The sequence below is a fragment of the Cricetulus griseus genome, chromosome 3 (assembly GCF_003668045.3).
Source record: "Cricetulus griseus strain 17A/GY chromosome 3, alternate assembly CriGri-PICRH-1.0, whole genome shotgun sequence".
Classification (NCBI taxonomy): Eukaryota; Metazoa; Chordata; class Mammalia; order Rodentia; family Cricetidae; genus Cricetulus; species Cricetulus griseus.
In genome coordinates this window covers 207,484,962-207,505,808 of record NC_048596.1, presented here as the reverse complement: position 1 = coordinate 207,505,808, position 20,847 = coordinate 207,484,962, and the positions used below count along the sequence as shown (strand labels likewise).

The 20,847-nt window shown below is 41.1% G+C and overlaps 1 protein-coding gene across 1 annotated transcript in view; it reads right to left on the bottom strand.

Moving 5' to 3' along the window:
* Positions 1–20,847, bottom strand: part of Armc4 (armadillo repeat containing 4) — a 154,095-nt gene that overhangs the window by 99,694 nt on the left and 33,554 nt on the right. Inside the window, exon 11 of the mRNA XM_035441473.1 lies at positions 4–150. Within this exon, the coding sequence (XP_035297364.1) occupies positions 4–150 (147 nt within the window). The remainder of the gene's footprint in view (positions 1–3; positions 151–20,847) is intronic.

The window sequence follows — 20,847 nt, the reverse complement described above, 5'->3', positions numbered from 1 at the left end:
TACCTTGCATTTGACTTCATCAGTATCGAGTAAATTTATTAAGACTTCAAGCCCTCCAACATCTCTAATTGCCAGCTGACAGGTCTCTTGAGCTAAGTTGAAATCCCTCATGGAACACAGGGCAATCACCGTAGCTGTCTGATTTCCCCCCTAGGAAGATGCAATGCCATATAAAGGTTAAATAAAGCCACATTCCCATACAGACGAATCCACAAGCTAGGAAATGTGTCTCCCCATACATAGCACATAAAATTTTTAAAAGTTCTCTGAGTGGGTTATAATTTGTTAAATGAATTATGGTGAGCCAGAGCATGGAAAAGCCGCACAGAGCATCATAAAATGTTATTCCAATTAAGCGCCAACATTTACAGTGGACTACTTTAAGCAGCTTCAACGTTGGGTGATATCAAGGCATTAAAGAGAGTCTGGAGACACACCTAAAGAGAGTGACTGAAGGATGGGAGTTTTATGTTGAGGTAGTAAATGGTCCCCCCAGTTCTTGATTAGTGCATTGGGCAACACAAACTACATCTGAAATTTTCTCTTACTAAGATTGAGAAATGCATGCATTTGGTCATCATCCAGTTTTCTGACACATAATTCTTAAATCTTTATAATATTCAAGGTGACAAATGTCTTTTACATGTTAATAAGTTGGCTGATGTTCTCTCTTTTGAGTCAGGATTCCAGCTGTTCTCAAGAGGATAAAGGTAACTCTTAGCATTTTCAGCTCTACCAGTTAGCATTGGAAAGGGGAACAGGACTGGAAGTTAAGCTGATCACAAATGGCCAGTAATTTCATCAATCAGTCTCCATAAAAATCCCAAAGTACATGGTGTTCCTGGGCAGGGAGGAGTATTCCCAGAAAGGGCCTAGGAACCCTTGTCCAATATAGCTCTTCATGGGTGTTGAAACATTCTTCATCATAAACCAGTGTGCTGATTAGTTTTTATCAACTTTATACAAACTAAGATCATCTGGGAAGCAAAAACCTCAATTGAGAAAATGCCTCCATCAAATTGGCCTATAGGCAAGTCTGCAGGTTGTTTTCTTGATTAATGATCGAGGGTTTATTTGGAAGGGCCCAGCCTACTACTACCTGTGGTGTCCCCCCTGAACAGGTGGTCCTGGGTTATATAAGGAAGCATGCTGAGCAAACCATGAAGAACAAAACAGTAAGTAGCATTCTTCCATGGCCTCTACTTCAGTTCCTGCCTCCAGGCTCCTGCCTTAAGTTTCTGCCTTGACTTCCCATTATAGTGGGTGATAAGGTATAATAAACCCTTTCCTCCATGAGATGCTTTTGGTCATGGTATCCATCACAGCAATAGAAACCAAACTAGAATGTAGATAGATATTTCTGTCCCACCCTGTCCTGCAGCTGTTCAGTCCCAAATAAACACATAGAGGCTTATATTATAAACTGTTTGGCCTATTGCTCAGGCTTATTACTAACAAGCTCTTACAACTTAAATAAACCCATATTCTTATGTATGTTTAGCCACGTGGCTTGGTACCTTTACTCAGTAAGGCATTCTCATCTTGCCTCCTCTGCCTCTGACTGGTGACTCACTCTCTGCCTTCCTTTTCCCAGAATCTCTTAGTCTGGTTGCCCTACCTATAACCCCTGCCTGGCTACTGACAAATCAGTGTTTTATTAAACCAATATGACTGACAAATCTTTATAGTGTATAAGAACACTGTCCCACAGCACTAGAACAACCAGTGAGCATGTTTTCCTGAGGCCTGTGAGCTGTTCTAGAAAGTTCATCAAACTTGATGGGAGTGTTGTGAGAATCCTGTTTATAAGCAGAGACACAGGGATCACAGCTGGCCTTGTCATGGCCATCAGAAGCATGAGGGAGAGCTACCTTGGAGAGTTTCCAATTGAGCCACTCAGTTTCAAAAGAGGCATCCATTGCTGCAGAGTTGCTAGCTCACCTGTGGGAAAAAACCCTCATACTCTTTGAAGTCACAAAAGTCTTCTATGTTGACTTTCAGTGTGGCCATAGAGGAAAAACTTGTCTTCCTTTATTTACATACATAGAACTGGGGAGAGGGAAACCACATGGAAAGCAGCATAACAGCAGGGCGAGGGTAGGTGCAGGGAAGGCTGTAGGGAGACAGAAATGGGGCTGTGCAGCACAAAGAAGGACACAAGCTGCATGGTTGAGTGACTCAATGCCCAGTAGAGAAAACATCAAGACTCATCACAGGTGGAGGGCAGCAACAAAAGGCCCTTCTTCAGAATTAGAAGTAAAACACCCAAGAGATTAGTGAGACAATGAGGACCTTGCCTCCACGAAAGGCTTAATGCCAGTGTGGAGTGGGTTAGCTAGCATGGGTATGTCTTTTCTCTCCATGGCATGCCCTTTGCCGCATGGACACAGCAAGCAGGCAATTGCCAGATGTCAGTACTTGATGATGGATGACTTCCTAGCCTCCAAAATGTTGAGAGATAAATGTCTTTCCCTTACTAAGTCCTGATACTGTGTCAAAGCTTCATAAAGCAGACAGATGTAGAAAATAGAGAATATGAACATTATACACCATACTTATGAGACATTTGTATTTTCTATTTATCCATATATTAACACATAAATACGAAAATTAGCAGTTAAAGATGCAATTTTATGTAATGCATAATACATAAAGGCTACACAGAAATGGCAAACATCAAGCTGCTGCCTTCATTTCACAGGCATGCATGTACATGCATGTATGAACTGTATGATGTTCATACAACTTATTACTTCTAAGACAAGAAACTAAGAGGGGATTATTTAAAGGCTTAAATAAAAAGGCTAAGGGGAGAAGGTTTAGATTTCTGCTTTCTTGTTTGTCCTAAGAAAAATGCCTGTGCTTCTTTAGCATTAACGGGTGGTGATGTTAGTGGCACTGGCCATGTTCCCTCCCTTGAGATAACGCACACTCCCCTGGTATGAAGAGGGGGATTAGAGCCACAAGGGCAGCTTACCACCTGCATGTAAAGCAGGTTGGTTTATGGCTTTGCGCCTCTTTCTCCTGACTGTCAAGAGAGATGTAGACACCATTTACCCACAGCTGGCTGTAAAGTGTGAAATAATAAGTCCTCATCTCCTTATCATTGGATTGTCAACTCGATTATTTGAGGGCACAATACTGGCCAGCACTACTGCTTTCTGTTTTCCATCCAGAAAACAAAGGCAGAAAAACAACCAGGAGGAGAAAAGAGGAGAATGTATGTCATTCAGTCCATCCTCAGGCAAAGGAAGCAAAATAATACACAAAAGGGGGAAGGCAGGTAAGGAAGGAATTCCTCCAGTGAGGGAGGCTGTAAATGTTTCAGTGGTTTAAAAGGGATCGGCACATCCCAGGTGCAGTCTGAAGGCTCCAGACAAACTTCTCCGGCTGGGTGTTTGGAAATTTAAACCCAGAGCTGCAGGTTGAATGAACTCTTCAGGAAGAGAGTTCAGACTTGGTCATGGCTGCAGAAGACAAGGTGACACCGGATAGGATATCCAGCCACTGTCACAGCCTCCTCCCACCCCAGGACATCTTCAAGGACCCAGAATGCTCTGTTGGGTGGTCTTGAGTGTACACGATGCAGGTTTTTCTGTACTGCTGTTTTTTCTTTTCTTTGGTAGGGTTTTCGGGTTTGCCTTCAGTGCAGTCTTTGTGTACTTTGTCCATTTCCCTATGTAGCCTCGTTCCTACTTTTGAGTTTCATGCCACACTTACGCGCTAACAGCAGCACATGTAGTTTCAAATCCATTATAGCAGCAGGTACCCAAAGGGATGACGTTTTATTTTTCTGAATTATCTATCTTGAGGCCAGTGTCAGAATCAAAGGAAAGGTTCAGATGTATTGGTATGAAGTTAGAGCCTTATAGAAAAAATTCTGTAAATCTGCTTTTTCTGAAATCTGGAAACATATTCATAGGCTTGAGGGATTTTTTTTAGAACCGTTTTATATTAGGAAAAGTTAGTTTTTCCACATTTCAGGATTTCCTTCGACTCTTGTCACTGACCACACTCCCAAAAGGATTATAAATCTTTCAGAATGAATACCAGAAGACGGGAGCCAAAACATCCAACTTACAGAGCCACAAATGTTGGCCATTGCCATTCTTCTAAATACCAGCTTTGTAAAGAAGGCTGAGGGCTCGCTCTGCTTTGTCCAGACCCCATAAACATCCAGCCGAGCAGAAGCCACACGCCTTTGTCTCTCTCTACAACGAAATCTGCCAAGAGCATAATTAGTTACCAATACTTATTTTCACATTTTGTCACACACTTGCATCTGTGGAGTTTTAAAAGCTGGAGAAAACACAGTAAAATGCATTTTACTAGCTTCTGAAGGTTTTTCAGAAATGTGTCCCATAAACTTTTCCATTTCTGAAATGAATACAATTCTTTCCCTGGTTGTCTTCCGGCCCTGGGCCTCTTCACAAGTCTCCAGCCTCCATCTTCTGTACTTCATATTTCTTTCTTCAGCCAGGGGATGTTTGTCCACTGTCACAATTAGGTTGCAACATACAGAACTAAAATAAATGGGTCTCTTCTCTCTCTTCTGTGGTATATCTTGCTTGTACAAATAAAGCCTGTCTGAGGTCAGAGAATGGAGCTTGCCACTACAATTAAGAACTCCATTACACTCTCCCTCTCCATAACCTCTTTGATTTTCTTTTATATAATTTTATTGTGAATATTATATTGTTTTTCATTTGTGTTGGTGAGGATTGGCATGGCCCTTCTCATACTAAACACAGACTCTAGCTGCAATTTCAAGCCATGGTTTGGTGGGACAGATAGATGTTCCACCATGGTCATGGGAACTGCCAAGTCAGTCAGACTTTCACATGCATGAAAGAAATAAAAATGATTTCTTTTATCCCTTTACAGTGAGCAAACTGTTGGCCTATAGTAAAAGCTTGAGTGAGTTAATACTTTCTATAACATTTCTTTTTTTTCATTCATTTATTTAACTCATAAATAAAGTCATGCACAATTATGATACAGAATACAGTATGTTCACAATGGCATGGCTAAATTAAACCAATTAACATGTTATATCACACATATTCATCATTTTTGTATTGAGAACACTTAAATACTATCTCACAACTTTTTAAATATAGCATATTGTTATCAACCATATTTATCATGCTCTCAGTAGACCCCAAGACTTCAGAGAGTCCATGCCTCTTGTCCAACTGCAGTTTTATATCCTTAAACCAATTGTTTCCCATTGTTAAAAGATCCACATTGAAGCCTAATAGCCACAATTCTGCTCTCTGTTCCCATAAGTTCATCATTTCTAGGTTACACATAAAATTGAAATTGTGTGACATTTGTCTTCCAGTAACATTTTTTTTTGCATGTATATGGATGTTCACTTGTGTGTAGGTGCATGTGTGTGTGTGCATGTGGAGGCCAGAAGTTGACATGGTGTGGCTTCTTCAGTCTCTCTCCATCTTACATATATTGAAACCAGGGCCTCACACTTGATTTTGCCAATTCACACACTCTGGATCACCAGCTTGCTCTGGGGATCTACCTTCCATATGCTAGGAATATAGTCAGGTCCCCAAACCTGTCTGGCATTTACATGGATGCTAGGGAGCCTATCTCCTGGCCTCATGCATACATAGCAAGGGCTTTACTTCCACTGAGCCATCACCCAGCTCAACATTTCTTTTGGAAAGTCAGAATGAAATAAAGCTATTTTTCAGGACAATAAAATCTTCATAATCAGAAATATTATACTATCTGCAGTACATGTAATGCCCCCTCTCACTGTCTGTGAGGGAGAAATAAACTTTCAATATGTTATGATAAATGATATTTCCAGCTGCTTCAAATCATTTTGTATTCTTTTGTTAGCACGCTCACTATTTGCCCAATCTCATGACAAGGACTAGACACGAGTAAACAAAACCAGACTTGATGATGCCCTTCCTGGAATGCAGGGGCTTAATGGAAGAGAAAGAGGTTTTCATTTTTAAAGCCCACATGAATGAAAGTAAATAAATAATTATTATAAAAGTTTTTAAGTAAGATAAAAAAAATCAATTGGGGTGAATCAAACCCAAAGTCTACAAATCTCAAAGAACTTCTATGCAGTTAGAAAGAATGAAATTTTGTCTAGAAAGTACCAGAAGGCAGAGGCATGGGCAACAAGATGAATCTAGGCCATCCTCACATGGAGGAAGGATGCCTAACTGAAAGGAGGGGCATTCCCTGGCAGCAGAGGAGGGGACATTATATACGCAGAAGTCGGAGAGGTGTGGGGCATGGCCTAGTTAAGATGTCTTACAATCAATGAGAACTGATCTTGAGTGATAGTGTGGGACGCAATGAGTCAATAACCCAAGTGAACAACTACGGCTCCTGTTCAGGGGCCAAGCTGAAGGTTTTAATCGTTAATAGTTTGAGACAGGGTCTCCCTCTGTAGCCCTGGCTGGCCTTCAACTTCTGGCCCTCATGCATCTGCTTTCTTAATAGTGGGACTCTGGTGTGTGCCACCACACCTGGATAGATTTTAATCTTTATTTCAAGATTGACTAGGATGAGCCATTGACATTTCTAAAAGATTGTCCTGGCCGTGAGAGTTCCCAGCTGGAAGCAGCAAGTGAGCAAGTGTAGATATGTAGGAGCATTTGGCTTATTGCAAAGTTCCAGAGAAAAGAGGGAGCCTAGAGTGGCTGGGGTGACTCAGCATGCACCATAAGGGGACTCTGAAAATGAAAGTTCTCTGAATTCTCCTTTGTTCAGGTAATGACACTATCAGATGAAACTCCAGAGACAACACAGATGCAGGGGCCACATTAGCACGGATTGTTAGGGACTGCTTGGCCCAGTGAGGAAGACAGATGCATAATCCCACCCACATGCCTCTCTTGTACCATTCCCCATCACCTGTAATCAAGAAGTAGAGGAATGCCTGGCAAAGAAGCCACATAGCCATCGCCACACATTCAGCTGGCCTTGGATGTTCTCAGCATTTTTTCCTCCAAACATACCACTCTGAAATCAAGAAAAGTGAACTCCTTCCAGTGTCTGCTCGTTAATGATGACAGAGGGCCCAGTGCCCAGCAGAGCTTGGAGACCTCTCCCAGGATCAGAAATAGCAAAAGGTATTCAAGTGACTGGCAAATGACCAAGCAAGTCAAAGCAGTAAAAATCCATTGCTTGGCCTTCTGTTTATTTGCAAATCTATTTTATACTGATGAGTCAGTACTCATAAACCAAAGACTCAACAGAACCCCAAGGAAAAAGAGAAAACACTATTTTTTTAATGCAAAAGAAAAAATGTGTGTGTGTGTGTGTGTGTGTGTGCACGCACACACACACACACACACACACACACACGTGCGCTCGCGAGCACTCGAGTGTGCGCATGTACTGTGTATTTAATGAAAATTGGAGTCACACTGTCACTGCAGATGCTTACAAAATTGTTGACTTAAATTGGGTAAGCATAGATGCAAGGATCCTATATTTGTTCCTTTAAAATAGCTGCAGAACATTTATGGAAATTGACAGTTTACTGGAACATTTTAGTGACCACAATGTGGAAAAATTTGTGGCAAATGTAATTGCCTTCCTTAAACGCTACAAGAGAATAAGCTTAAAAGTACAATATTTAATAAAATAGTTCAGTGAAGTAGCTATACACAAGAATAACATTTAAAATGAATGATTCTGTATCCATAACCCTAGAAAAATAAACAAAATTGGGTAGTATGAAAAATGCCAAAATTAGCATTAATAACAATAAGAAAAAATCTATAAATAAATCTTATGAGAAATGTTTGTTATATATAGAGGAAAGATAGGGAATTTAGTGATGTGCAAAAATTACTAAGTCAATTAAAGTGTCATACCGGCTTGAATGAAACTCAATGTTTTGTACTTTACTCAACAGTAACTTAAAAAATCAATGTAAAACAATCAAAATGCCAAACTTTTTTTTTTTGCTTTTAACCATGGGTCTTAACTCACTATAAAGATGATCTGAAGCCATATACCAGTAATAGCATATCCAGTAATCCCTGAACTCTGAAGACTGAGACAGGAAGATCATGAGTTTGAGGCTAGTGTGGAAGCGGAGACAGGAGAATCATAGGTTTGAGGTCACTTTGACCTATACATTGTGATCCTATGGCAAAACAACAACCAAAATATCAGAAATAGAAATACACAAAAGTTAGTTTTTAAGCATTTAAGATAAGTGTTTAAAAAACATGAAAGCTGTACAGCATGGAATCAGCCTGGTACCAACTAAGTAAAGCAGACAGATGCCCTCTGAGGGTGACGTATCTACAGTGGTGGCACAAGGCCACTGGAGGGCAGAGTAGATGAGCTGATAGTCTGTGTTGACGACTAACGGAGGAAAAAGATTCTTGCCTATAATACACATTAGTGAAATCCAAATAGACTAGGTCTGGACCTAGTTTAACAACTTCTTGTACACGGGTGGACATGTTTCTCTAGGTTTGAGGAATGGTCTTCTCTGGCTTTACTGAAGTTATTCTCTATGCCTTCATGATGGTATTCTGTACAGAGGCAGCAATGACTACAAGGAAACAGTGTTTCTGTACACAGCAGTTGTGACCACATGCACAAGACCTGTGCAAGCTCAAGTCACACAAAATACCGGCCTGGAGGGGGAGGTGGGCACAACTTCTGGCTACTGATAGATGCTGAGAGAAAGATTCTGTTTTCTTTAATAGTGTAGTCCCTGATGGGTTGACTATGCTCCACATAAAAGAATATATGGGCAGTAAAAAGTGTACTTGATGGATCTAAAAAATGAAAAAGAACAAGTTGGGTGGGTGAAGAAGAAGGAATGGATCTGGAGGGAGATGGTGGAGAAGTGGATATGATAAAAAAAAATTCTACAAAATTCTCAAAGAAATAATAAGACTGAGAAAAAAGAAACAGAGTAAAATAAAATAAAATTTGAACACACACACAAGAAGAAAAAATATTCTGTCATCCTTGACTAGCCTTGGCAAACATTTCTAGCTTCTACTACACAAAACTCACAGGCCATACAGAACATGCTAGAAGGCTTATTAATAGAACAAACAGTAGGTAAAAGATATGTGATATAGTGACAGAAAATAATCAGCTGTCAGTACAGCAACCAAAGGGTTAATTCCAACATCATGAATAAAACAGAACAAAGGATGAACATACAACATGGCTTTATATTACAAATGATAATTGGAGCAACCAAAGGGTTAATTTACAACATCATGAATAAAATACCACACAAATCAAAGGGTGAACATATGATATGCTATATTACAAATGATAATTGGCAGTCTTCTTACTGGCCAGCAATATGCAAGCCCAAAGACGACACAATTTTCTCCCATCAGAACTGACTGAAATAAAGAATATTGAAAATTCACGAGAATTTATAGCAATAGATTCTAATCCCAGATGAAGGACCTCATTGTTGGGGGGAGGGTATTTTTAAAGACTGTCAGTATCTAGATCCCATTCCAGACCAATTCAACCAAATCCATGTGAACAGCCACCTGCATCTCAGGACCTGCTGTTCGTTTGCTTTCATTTTAAGACCCTGAGTGATTTAATTCTGTGACAAGGGTTGAAAACATTGGTTTGTTGCTGTAGAAAGCTAACACCTGCTTATTGCAAGGAGAGATCAAAAATTCTTTTCTGTAAACTAAACTTAATTCAGGCATTAGTTCCCTTTAAAAGGAAAAAAAACATAAGCCTTCTCAAACTTTAGAGTGCACATGTTCTTCCCTTTTGAGAACAACTTTATAGGCTCTGGGGAGATGGTTCAGTCATCAAAGTGCCTTTTGCACAAGCACAAGGACCTGAAGTTGGAGGCTCAGAACTCCTAGGGAAAAAAAAATCTGTGGAGTCTGAAACCCCAGGACTGGAGCCAGGGGGAGACAACTGGAACCTTGGAGGTCATTGGCTGAAGCAAGCCCACTAAAATCAGTGAGCTTCATGGTCAAAGAGAGACCCTGTGACCAAAGTCAATGTGTCCTAAATCAAGGAAGACAGAGTCATTGACTTCTGGCTTTAAGCATATGCACACCTGCACACATACATGTGCACACACCAATATGAACACATACATCCAGCACACACATTCACAAACAAAACTTTGTTGGGATAGGTTCATATACAAACAATATATATATATACATATATATATATATATATGTATATATATATATATTGTTTCCAGAGGTGGCTTCCAGGAATCCAATTTTGTACACTCATACTTGAGAAACAAGTACTTCATCAACAGATCAATCTCCCTAGCCCAAGCCTCTCGATTTTTTAAGTGCAAGCATATTGTGCAGATTCTTTATTGCTTCTTTTATGACAGAGAATCTGTTTCTTTCCTGCTGCTTACCCTGACAAAAAGCAACTTGAGGGATAAAAGGCTTATGTTCACCATTGTCCACAGATACAGTCTATCAAGGTGACAGCTTGAAGAAGCTGGTCACATCACACCCACAATTGGGAGACTGAGAGAAAAGAACGCATGTGTTCAGCTCACAATCTTCTTTTATGTAGTCCAGGGACCCAGTCTAGAGAATGGAGCTAAGAACAAGTCTTCCCCACTTGACTTTACCTAATCAAAAAAACCCTCCACAGGCATGCCTGTCTCTCTGATGATTCCAAATCTCATTAAGTTAACCATTGAGGTTAACCACCACATGGGATCTGTTTATAGTCTGGGTTGGTCCCTTGAACTTCCTATATAACTCAGTCTGGCCTTGAACTCAATCTCTCACCTCAGCCTCCTGAATATTGGGACTATAGGTGTGCATCATTATACCCAACTAAAATATATTCACATCTTATTCAAGTGAAAACTTACACACATTAAGCAACTTCACATTAGAGCTATCAAGAATTTGTATTCCTGGATCATTCCCATAATACCTTCTAAAGAATCTATCCCACACAAGTAGAGGATGTATCTAAGACTTTCATCCAGATATTTGAGTAAGAATACAGTAAAAATTAGATGTTGCCACTAAGGGAACAGCTAAACAAATTAATGTTTACCTATAATGAAACATTATATGGTAATTAAAAGGACCAAACCAAACACAATATTAAATATAAAAAGAACAATATAAGCTGGGCATGGTGGTTTGCACCTATAATGTCAGTGCTCAGGAGACTGAGGGGGAGCATTACCATTAGTTCACAGACAGCCCATGCTAAATATTGAGTTTCTGATCATTCTGGTGTAGTAAGATGTTTTGTCTCAAAACAAAAACAAAAAGTGTGGCTTTATTTCTACAAATTACGAAATATCTATAAAGAACCCTTCATTCACCCAACTTGAATTTTCACAATGAGCATGCACTAGTTGACCATTTCTATAATTTTAAGAGTTTAAACCAAAGAGGGACTATATAACCTACATATGTTGCTGTTCTGTGCATTGCAGAAATATTGGCATGTCACCGCAGACAACCACACCCACCCAGTGAGTGAGGCTGGGAAAAGAGCCACAACCTTGCTAGCACAAATCTCAAAGACAAGTGGACCACGAAGGGATGTGAGGCTCCTGTTTTCCTGCAAACACTCAGGGTCTACTAACGACTATGGCAGATCTGTCTATATGCAGATGTAAAGTACATGAGTGAAGCCAAATTGGGCACCACTTACTCCTGTTTAGGTTTCCACTACAGAAATATCTGTAACATGAAGTCATATTTTTTAAAACCAAAAGGCAGAGCAGTTCTTCATGTTGTACAAACTGGGAAGCAGCCAGAGCAAATTTTCTGCAATCAAACAGATTTCTGGAGAAAAGCACACTTTCAGAAACAAATGTGGTGCAACATCAGGGAATGGATTTCCTCAAAAATCCATTACATGCTCAGGTCATTAGATATCAAAATTTTACAATGCAAATATCTTATGAATAACAAAAAGGCTAGCTCACACTACCTGCTCATGAATAGATGCACAATGAATGAATGGATGGATGAGTTAAAGCCCAGGAGTTCCCCCAAGGTTTCTTTTCCCACTTGGGGAGAGAGGGTGCTAGAGATGGAATCCATAGCCTTGAACATCCTAAGCACAGGTCCTAACACTTGTAGGAATTTTACTGTGTGTGTGTGTGTGTGTGTGTGTGTGTGTGTGTGTGTGTGTGTGAGAGAGAGAGAGAGAGAGAGAGAGAGAGAGAGAGAGTGTTATGTGTGTGTCTGTGTATGTATGTGTCTGTGAGAGAGGTGTGTGCGTGTGTGTGTGTGTGTGTGTGTGTGTGTGTGTGAGAGAGAGAGAGAGAGAGAGAGAGAGAGAGAGAGAGAGAGAGAGAGTTGGTATTTTGATTTGATCTTTGTTTTGAGATGGGGGTCTTGCCATGTTGCCTTCATTGGCCTCTGATTCCTGGGATGCAGTGAGTCACTGAAACTATAAGTGAGTGCCACTGTGCCCAGCTGGAGATTTCTAGTATTGCCACTTTTTAGTAGTTAGGTTGATGTGGTGACGTGACGGTGACTGCTGGTGGTCCCAGTGGTTGTGAGTCAGTAGCATTGCATAACCACCCTCACCTCATTACTCTCCTTTCCCCCCACATTTATGACAGACAGAAGGACAAGGGAAGATAAAAAGCTGAAAACTAAAATCATTATACATTTCTGGAGTGCAGAGTCACCAATGGGGAGGTTGTGCTTCCTCCCTTCGTCATCTCTTTTGTGATTAAAAACCAAAACAAAAGTACCAAAAAGCTCTGATCTCCAGGACCCACATGGTGGAAGGATAGAACTGACTCCAGCAAGTTGTCCTTTGACCTATATTGTGTTGTATGCATGTTTACACACACATACACGCACAAATTAACCAAGTAAAAAATCGCAATGGTACAAATTTTTTGGACTATATGAGCTTATAGATAATACACATTTCATGTAGCCCTAAAACTTAAAATGTGTTCATTCAAACATGATAATATTTATGAAAACATAATATGAACTACTATGTAGAAACTTCATAGATAATGGCATTTAAGCATGATTTCTAACAGATAGTATCAAGAGAGAAGAACACAGGTGCATGTCAGAGGCTGGCATCAGAATGTCTTACTCTCACTATATTTTTTTTAAATCAGAGTCTCTCACTGAACACAAAGCTCATTCTTTTGGCTAGAATGACTATCAGTGAGTTTCCAGGATTCATCTGTCTGCTCATCCTCCCATTCTGAGGTTACAGTGTTGTGGTACTATATTCAGCTAGAGATCCAAACTCAGGTCCTCATGCTTGCAAACACTACCAGCCCTGCCATCTTCCCAGACTCTCTAACAGGTAATCTTTAAAGGCATGAAAGACTTTCTACTCATGTTATCTCAGAGTACTGATTTTTTTAAGGTAACCCACATGAGTGAGATAACATGCACAGTCTTAAAATTATTATTCTGGACGGTGACACTTTTCAAACAGCTATAGTTTACTGGGTACATGAACAGTGACCACTGCTTTCCATTTTCAAATGACCCCTTTTAAGAACAACTATACTGCCACTGTTCTTGCCCTCTTTAAAAATCTAGTCAAAGAACACGCCAGTGCTGCCTTCCAAAAATGGATACCAAGTCCCCTTATAAAGGCTCCCGTTCAGCCTCTCACTCAAATGAAGCAATGCAAGTGAGAGAGAAGATGGTGAAGCAATGTCTACAAGCCTCCCGGGTCCTGAGTTTCTTGACAGTGGGACAGAATCACCAGGCAACAGGCAATAAAGATAGAAGCTGGATGCAGTCCCAGCCCACAGCCGCCTTCTGTGTGGCCTGCAGCAAAGGATTTCTCAGCTTTTCCACCAATGAAACAAGAATCAAACCCCCTGCCACTCTAAACCTAAGACACAAGTAATAGGAATGGAATTTAATTAAGTGTAATTGATTGCAAAGCACATCAGATTCCTACAATGAAAATGAAACATTTAATTCCCAGTTACCACTCAGAACCTGTTAACTAGTTAAGGTGTGTGTGTGTGTGTGTGTGTGTGTGTGTGTGTGTGTAACAGAGCCCCAATAAAGCATCTTCAACAAAGATTTCAAAATGGAAGCACATCTGTTGCCAAGAATGCCCCCATTAGTGAGTTCTGGGTGCCTTTCTTGAAGCTATTGCCTTTCTGATATGAATGTCTTATAGATGTCACTCTGAATTCAGTTCTCCTCCCTAGTAACCTAGGGGACTTCCAGGCACCTTTATTTTCCATGGTCTTAAATTCTAAATGTGTGGCTATGGAACTGAACAGAGGAGTGACTGCCATGGCCCATGGATCATGTGACATGAAATGGACATGGGTGTTGTATGAATCTGATGGTGGAGAATGGTCTTCCTGTGTATGGTGCTGAAGATTCCCTCTCCTCCAGTGCAACCCCTTGTCATTGGCCCGTTCCTTTCCACTCAGCCCCATTTTCCCTCCACTTGCTATTGTTTTCTAAACTAATGCTTTTGCCATCCCCCTGCCCACTCTCCTAGCAGAACTCTTCAGGGAAGATGGGCATCTGGCCCTAGGAACTCACCCTGTGTTCCTCTACTGTTATATAAGCATGCAAGGGTCAGACCCACTGAGCACAACACTTCAGTGTCTCCAACTTTGCTTCTTCACATCACCTTACCAAGCCTAGAGCTGAAGCCAGGGTGATGCAGACATGTCCTCCCCAGGCAACACTCCCAGGAAATGCCAACAGGTGAGAGAAACATGATCCCAGATGCCACAGAAACCCCTCCAAATTACCGAAGGACCAGCCATGAGCTTAGCATCAACCTCATCGCCTTGGTTTTCTCTCCCATTTAGAGCTAAATTCTGGACAGAATCCATATAGAAATGGATTCTCACAGCATTTTATCCTTGGGTGAATTCATTCATTCTTCAGTTTAAGGCCATCAATGTGTTTGAAAGCCAAGCATGTGTATTTCTACCTCCTTATGCTCCACCTGGCTTTACCAGAGACTATCCGTCTATATCAATTTGCAACCGCCCTTGTGAATGATAAACCCTCTTTTCCAAACAATTCCTTCTCTTATTTCTGGAGTTGTTCCATATACCAGGTTTAGAGGTGAATGAATTATCACCATGATGTTAGGGACTCAGAAGAACTGTCCTGCACAGACATTAAGAAACCATTGCCTCTAAGTATTGGAAATCATCAAAAGCAAAGTCTTTTTCTGGCAAGATTTTAAAGCCACTCCTGGCCAGCAGTATTTAAAAAAAAGTGTATCTCTAAGGAAAAGGGGAGCTAAAAGAAGGTGGGGGGTCACGCCAGTGGGGTGAGCTGTCCACTGAAGGGACTCTGACTCAAAGGCAAGATGAACTGCTTTCAAGGGGCCAAGAGTTAGGACAGAAGAGCACTGCACCAAGTAACCTCAGCCTCCTTTGCACCATTTAGGCAGGAGTTCAAGGATCAAACTAATGATCCTTGGCAAGAGAGGCTGCAGATAAAGAAATGAATTAAATAGCACCTCTCTCCTGAAGCAGCAGCTGAGAAGTTGGACAACCTGAGACATCATGGCAGCAAATGCAGAATGCAGGTACTTATCAGTAGGGGGAGGGGCTGGCAAGGAGTGCAGCACTTCATTTAGAATTAGATTTCGGTCTATAGCCATACTACCCTGAACATGTGTGATTTCAGGAGCTAAGCAAGTCAGCTTGCTTAGTACTTGAGTGGGAGAATTGTATAGACTCAGCAGCTAGTGGGACAAATGAAGTTGGAAGGTGGCTGAGTGAAAAAAAATGGAGTGTAATCCTTAATTTAAAAAAATAAAATTGTGTTCTAAAATCCTAGAAGAAAAGAAGTGTGTGTGTGTGTGTGTGTGTGTGTGTGTGTGTGTGTGTGTGTGTAAACTTTTTCAAGCTGAAGTGAGTATAGGCTAAAGCCTAATATTTCAATATCAACTCCCTTTTCTTATGTGCCAGGATCTGAGCTCAGAGTGCTGGATAAATAATAAGCTACAGTTCATTGACCTGTTTCAATATTAATGAGCTCATCAATTTTTTTTCAACAGCGCAGACATTCTATCCTTGGAAAATGGTAGGGAGAAAGTCAGGTCAACATTACCATTTCTCTGCTAGCTGAAGCCTACATTGGAGCCATAATTTTATAAATTAAAATGTCATGTGTATTTATTTTGAGATTACCTAGAGGCATCCAATTTTGCATTTCAGAGACTTTTTAATATCCTTTTGTGTCTCTGTATAAAGCAGCTACCTGTGTCAAAAACCTTGAAGTCATTTGTAGATCTACTTTTCCTCTTATTGGCTATGTTAAGAGTATTTACCTGTGGGAGCTATAAGAATTCCAAGCAATTTAGTGTCTGGCCAAAAGTATCACATTTGCACATGATTTCCTGATGAATAACTTGTGTGAGCCTAAGTAGCACTTCATCAATAAATGTTTTCCTTAGCTGTTCTGGGACAGAAACAGCACATCCCCATTTGGCCCCCAAACTATGTGGATTTATCCTAAGTAGCAGAATAACTCAAGGTAACATTCTATAACCAGGCTATTAGGAGACTCTTGGCTATGGTCCTAGCAGGATGCCAACTGGGATGCCATGTGCTCACTTGCTCTGTGCCTTCCCATTCGACCCTAAGGGCTAAAATTCTTCCAGTTCTCAGCACCAGTATCATTGGCAACTGACTTCTTTTTATTTAATAATGGTAAGTCTATCCTTCACTATATTAACTCACTGTATTTTCCTCTTTTTATTGTTTTGCTAGAAATTTTAAAGCAAAACTTGAGGGCCACCTGAGCAAGTAAGCGAGACTCCACATCATTCAGCTTCTATGGTCTATGGTATAATTATCACTGTCAGCAGTTACTGAGGACTCTGTGCTGAGCGCTTGGGATGTACTGTGCTGCATTTCACACACATTTTGATCCTGACGTTCCAACACTTTCCCCTTCTTTACCAATGAGGAAGTTGAAGCTGAGAAAAGTTGTATCACCTGAAGCTGCTGAACTGGTCAGTAGGGTTCCCACTGACATCTTTCCAACATCAAAAACCATGCTTCTGTCTACCCCATTGCCCTACCTCTTGGATGTTCTCACATTTCTTCCCCCTTTGACTCTTCATTTACTCACTCAAAAAAGACAATGGACTCTGAGAAAACATCAAGGCTCTCCTACTTTTCTCCCAAAGGGCCATGCCCAAACCTGAATGGCCAGTTATACTCAAGATGGCCACTTTAGACTTCTGGGTTTCAATGTTCACTGACGCCAGTTTTTTCCCTGCCGGATGCACTAAGAGTTAAGGTGTCAGACGTGGCCACTGAAGCCTGTAATCCCAGCATTCAGGAGATACAGGCAGGATGTTCTTAAATACAAGGCCAGTCTAGGCTACTAATTGAGACTCTGCTTCCCCCACACAAGTGAAGGATGGCTTGAGCAGCTCTGTGGCTGGGTCAAGGAGCAGATACAATCCTGGGAATGCGTCCTGTGCTGTGTGTGCCATGCTCCCATCTGTGTTACACTAGTGCTTTCAAATGCCCAACAAACAAGAATCTTCAAGACTGGGAACATTTTTAAAAAATGGAATTTATAGAAATTCTCAGAAACTCCTCAAATCATAAGGTATTCCATTTTTCCCTAATATTTTATTCCCATGTTTTTAAGTAGCAAGAACCATAATAATAGAGGAATACTGTTTGTGGGCTTGCCTCCAGGCTCACGTTCCACTTCCTTTCTCATATAGTCCAGGCCCTCCTGCCCTGGAATGGCACTAGCCACAGTAAGCTGAGCCCTCCTTCACCAATTAGCAATCAAGAAAACGCCCCACAGACACACAGTGAGATGGAAGCAATTCATTAGAGGTCCCCTCTTACCAGGTGTGTCAAGGTGACAACAAAGACTAGCCATTACATATGCCCTAGAGTAGGATAATTGGGCCACATTTATATTTCAGTTTCTCAATAACCTCCATTTGGTTTTCTGCAGTCACTGTATTAGTCTACATACCACCAACCATGTGCAGGGGTTCTCTTTTCTCCACACACTCATCAGTGCTCATTATCTTTTCACTTTCTGACAACTGTCGCTAAGGAAGGTAGGAGGGGATATCTCGTGGCTTTGATTTTCATCTCCCTGATGCTTAGTGATGATAAGAATTTTTTCATGTGTCTTGACCATGGTTAGGTCCTTTGTCTATTTATTAACTGGATTGTTTTCTTGCAATTAAGTTGAGTTCTTTGTATATTTTGTGTATTAGCCCCTCATCAGACACATGGTTTGAAAACATTTCCTCCCCAAGCTATGGAATATTGTCTCACTCTTATATTGCCTCAATTCCATTTATTTCTTTCTCTCCTCTCTCCCTCTCTCACACTTATGCTCTTGAAGTTATGTTTAAGAAACTTTTGCTGTTGTGATCTTGACCTCCCTTGCTCATATATTCCCTCTTCTCTCTCTTCAACTGGATTCCCAGAGCTCTGCTTTGTGCTTGGTTGTAGATCTCTACATCTGGTTCCATCAGTTTCTGGATGAATCTCCACTATTTCTGGGAGTCTACAGAGACAGATGAACCAAGCTCAGAGGAACTCATGAACTCTGAACCAACAGCTGTGGAGCCTCCATGGGACTGAACTAGGCCCTCTGCGTGTGGGGAGACAGTTGTGCAACTTGGTTTGTCTGAGGGGTCCCTTACCAAAGGACCAGAATCTTTCCCTGGTGCATGAGCTAGCATTTTGGAGCCCACTCCCTATGGTGGGATACCATGCCCAATCTTAGTGGGGGGGTGGGAGGGCTTGGTCCTGTTTGTAATGATAAATCTTTCTGTCAGCTGCCTGAGCCCCCTTGCCACATGGGTGCCCAAAATAACACACAGAGATGAATATTAGGTACAATGCTGCTGGCCAATGACTAGGATTACCAGCTAATGTGGAACGTAATTGATGCGGATTGCAATGGAGTCAGAACTAGTTTGAAAAACAGGTGGTTTATTAGGAAAGTCCTGTACAACCAGGGGGGGAGAAACCCACATTCGTGCGTCCCTGTCATCTGTGCCAGCCCCCAAGTGGGTGTGGACAGCATTTTCCCCTATATTCCTACGTTAACTTAACGTGCCAGGCTCTGTTGACTCCACATGGGAGGACTTACCCTGTAGGACAAGTGGATAGGGGTGGGATAGGAGGGAGGTGGGGAGATAAGAGGAGGGGTGGGAGGGAAAACTGTGGTTGGAATGTAAAATGAAATTTTAAAAGTAGAAAAGAAAATCTAAACAAAGGAATCTTTGCCCAAGCCATTATCTAAGAGAACAGCTTGCCTTCTCTCTAGAAGCCTTACAATGTCAGGGGTTCCATTTTCAGTTATTTTTGTATGTGGTGTGAAAGAAGAGTCCCATATCATTCTTTTATCTTTAGCATGTGTATATTTATGTGGTCTTTGCATGTATTCTTTTGTTTACATGAACATGAGTATACATATTTGTGCATACTCCTGTGAACATGCATGTGGAGGCTAGAGGTTAACATAGGGTGTCTTTTTAATTGTTTGAGAATTTCATATATGCCTAGAATGTGTTTTGATCAACCTCTACCATTCCTTCATTTTCAATTCATTCCTATCCTCCCTCAATGCCTTCCCAAATTCACATACTCTTAAAAACAAAGCAAGCAAACAAACCAAGGAGTCTACTTAATGCAGCCATTATGTTCAGAGCCATCACTAGAGCACAGATAATGTCTTAGGAGAACGTCAGTGAAGAAAATGGACTCTTTTCCCGCAGCCATCAATTGTCAATTGCTGGGGGTAGGCCTTCATGAGGCTCTCCCCCACCCACAGAGGGATTTTTGCTGGCATGGTTTTGTTCAGGAAGTCACAGATGCTGTGAACGCAAGTTCAATAGCCCTCCCATGTCTGACAAATATTGTTCCACTGCATTGATCCACTGTCTCTGGTTCTTGCAATCTTTACACCCAATCTTTTTGAGCACCCTTGAGCCTCGTAGGGAGGATGTGTGATACAGGTTTCCTATTTAGACATGAGCACTCCATAGTAACTTATTCTGTGCATATTGGACAGCTCTGGGTTTTTGTTTCTTTTAATCACCATCTGCTTCAAAAAGAAGTTTCTCTGATGAAGGCTGAGATTCACTAATCTATGGATATAAAGACAGGAACTTAGGGGGAAGTTTAATACTATGTCTATTTAGCAGAATATTAGTATTAGGTCCTACTTAACACCTATGACCTCTCCAACCATGGATTTTTGATCCTGTCAGTGGTTCTAGGCACAAATTTCCTCTGGTGGAGAAGATCTTAAATCCAATTAGAAAGTGTTTGGTTACTCCTATAACACTTGTGCCATTATTGAGCCAGTGACATATCTTGCCAGGCCAATCATTATTGTAGTTCATGGGGTTCAGAGTTGATGACTATTCTTCCCTGGTAGTATTCGTAGAAAGTTTCAAAACCATGAAAGTTAGACAATAGGGATGAAGCTTCCAGATCAGTACCAGCTTGATTTTTTTTCATGTTCTACAACTCAAGTATATGGTGTTTTCAGTAATAGGATGTTATCATCAAGTTCTAGAATAACCAAGAGCAATGGAAATAGCCTGTAATGTTGCAGGAGGGGTGTCCTTGGGACCTCACTGACCAACACCTTGAAACTTGTACCATAGTACTGCAATGTATGGGAGAGGCATTTTCTCCTCCCTCATAAACTAATTCCATTTCAACTCCTTTTACATATGTCTACATCTTGGGAGGATCCTAAAGTGGGATCCATATGGAGTTTCAGAGGTCTTCAGTATTAATTATCCCTTCTGTACTCCCTTCTCTCCCCGGCTCTGCTCTGCCACCTCCTACCTCATTTAACCCTTCGTTTCTATTATTCCCCTTTCTTGTCCCAG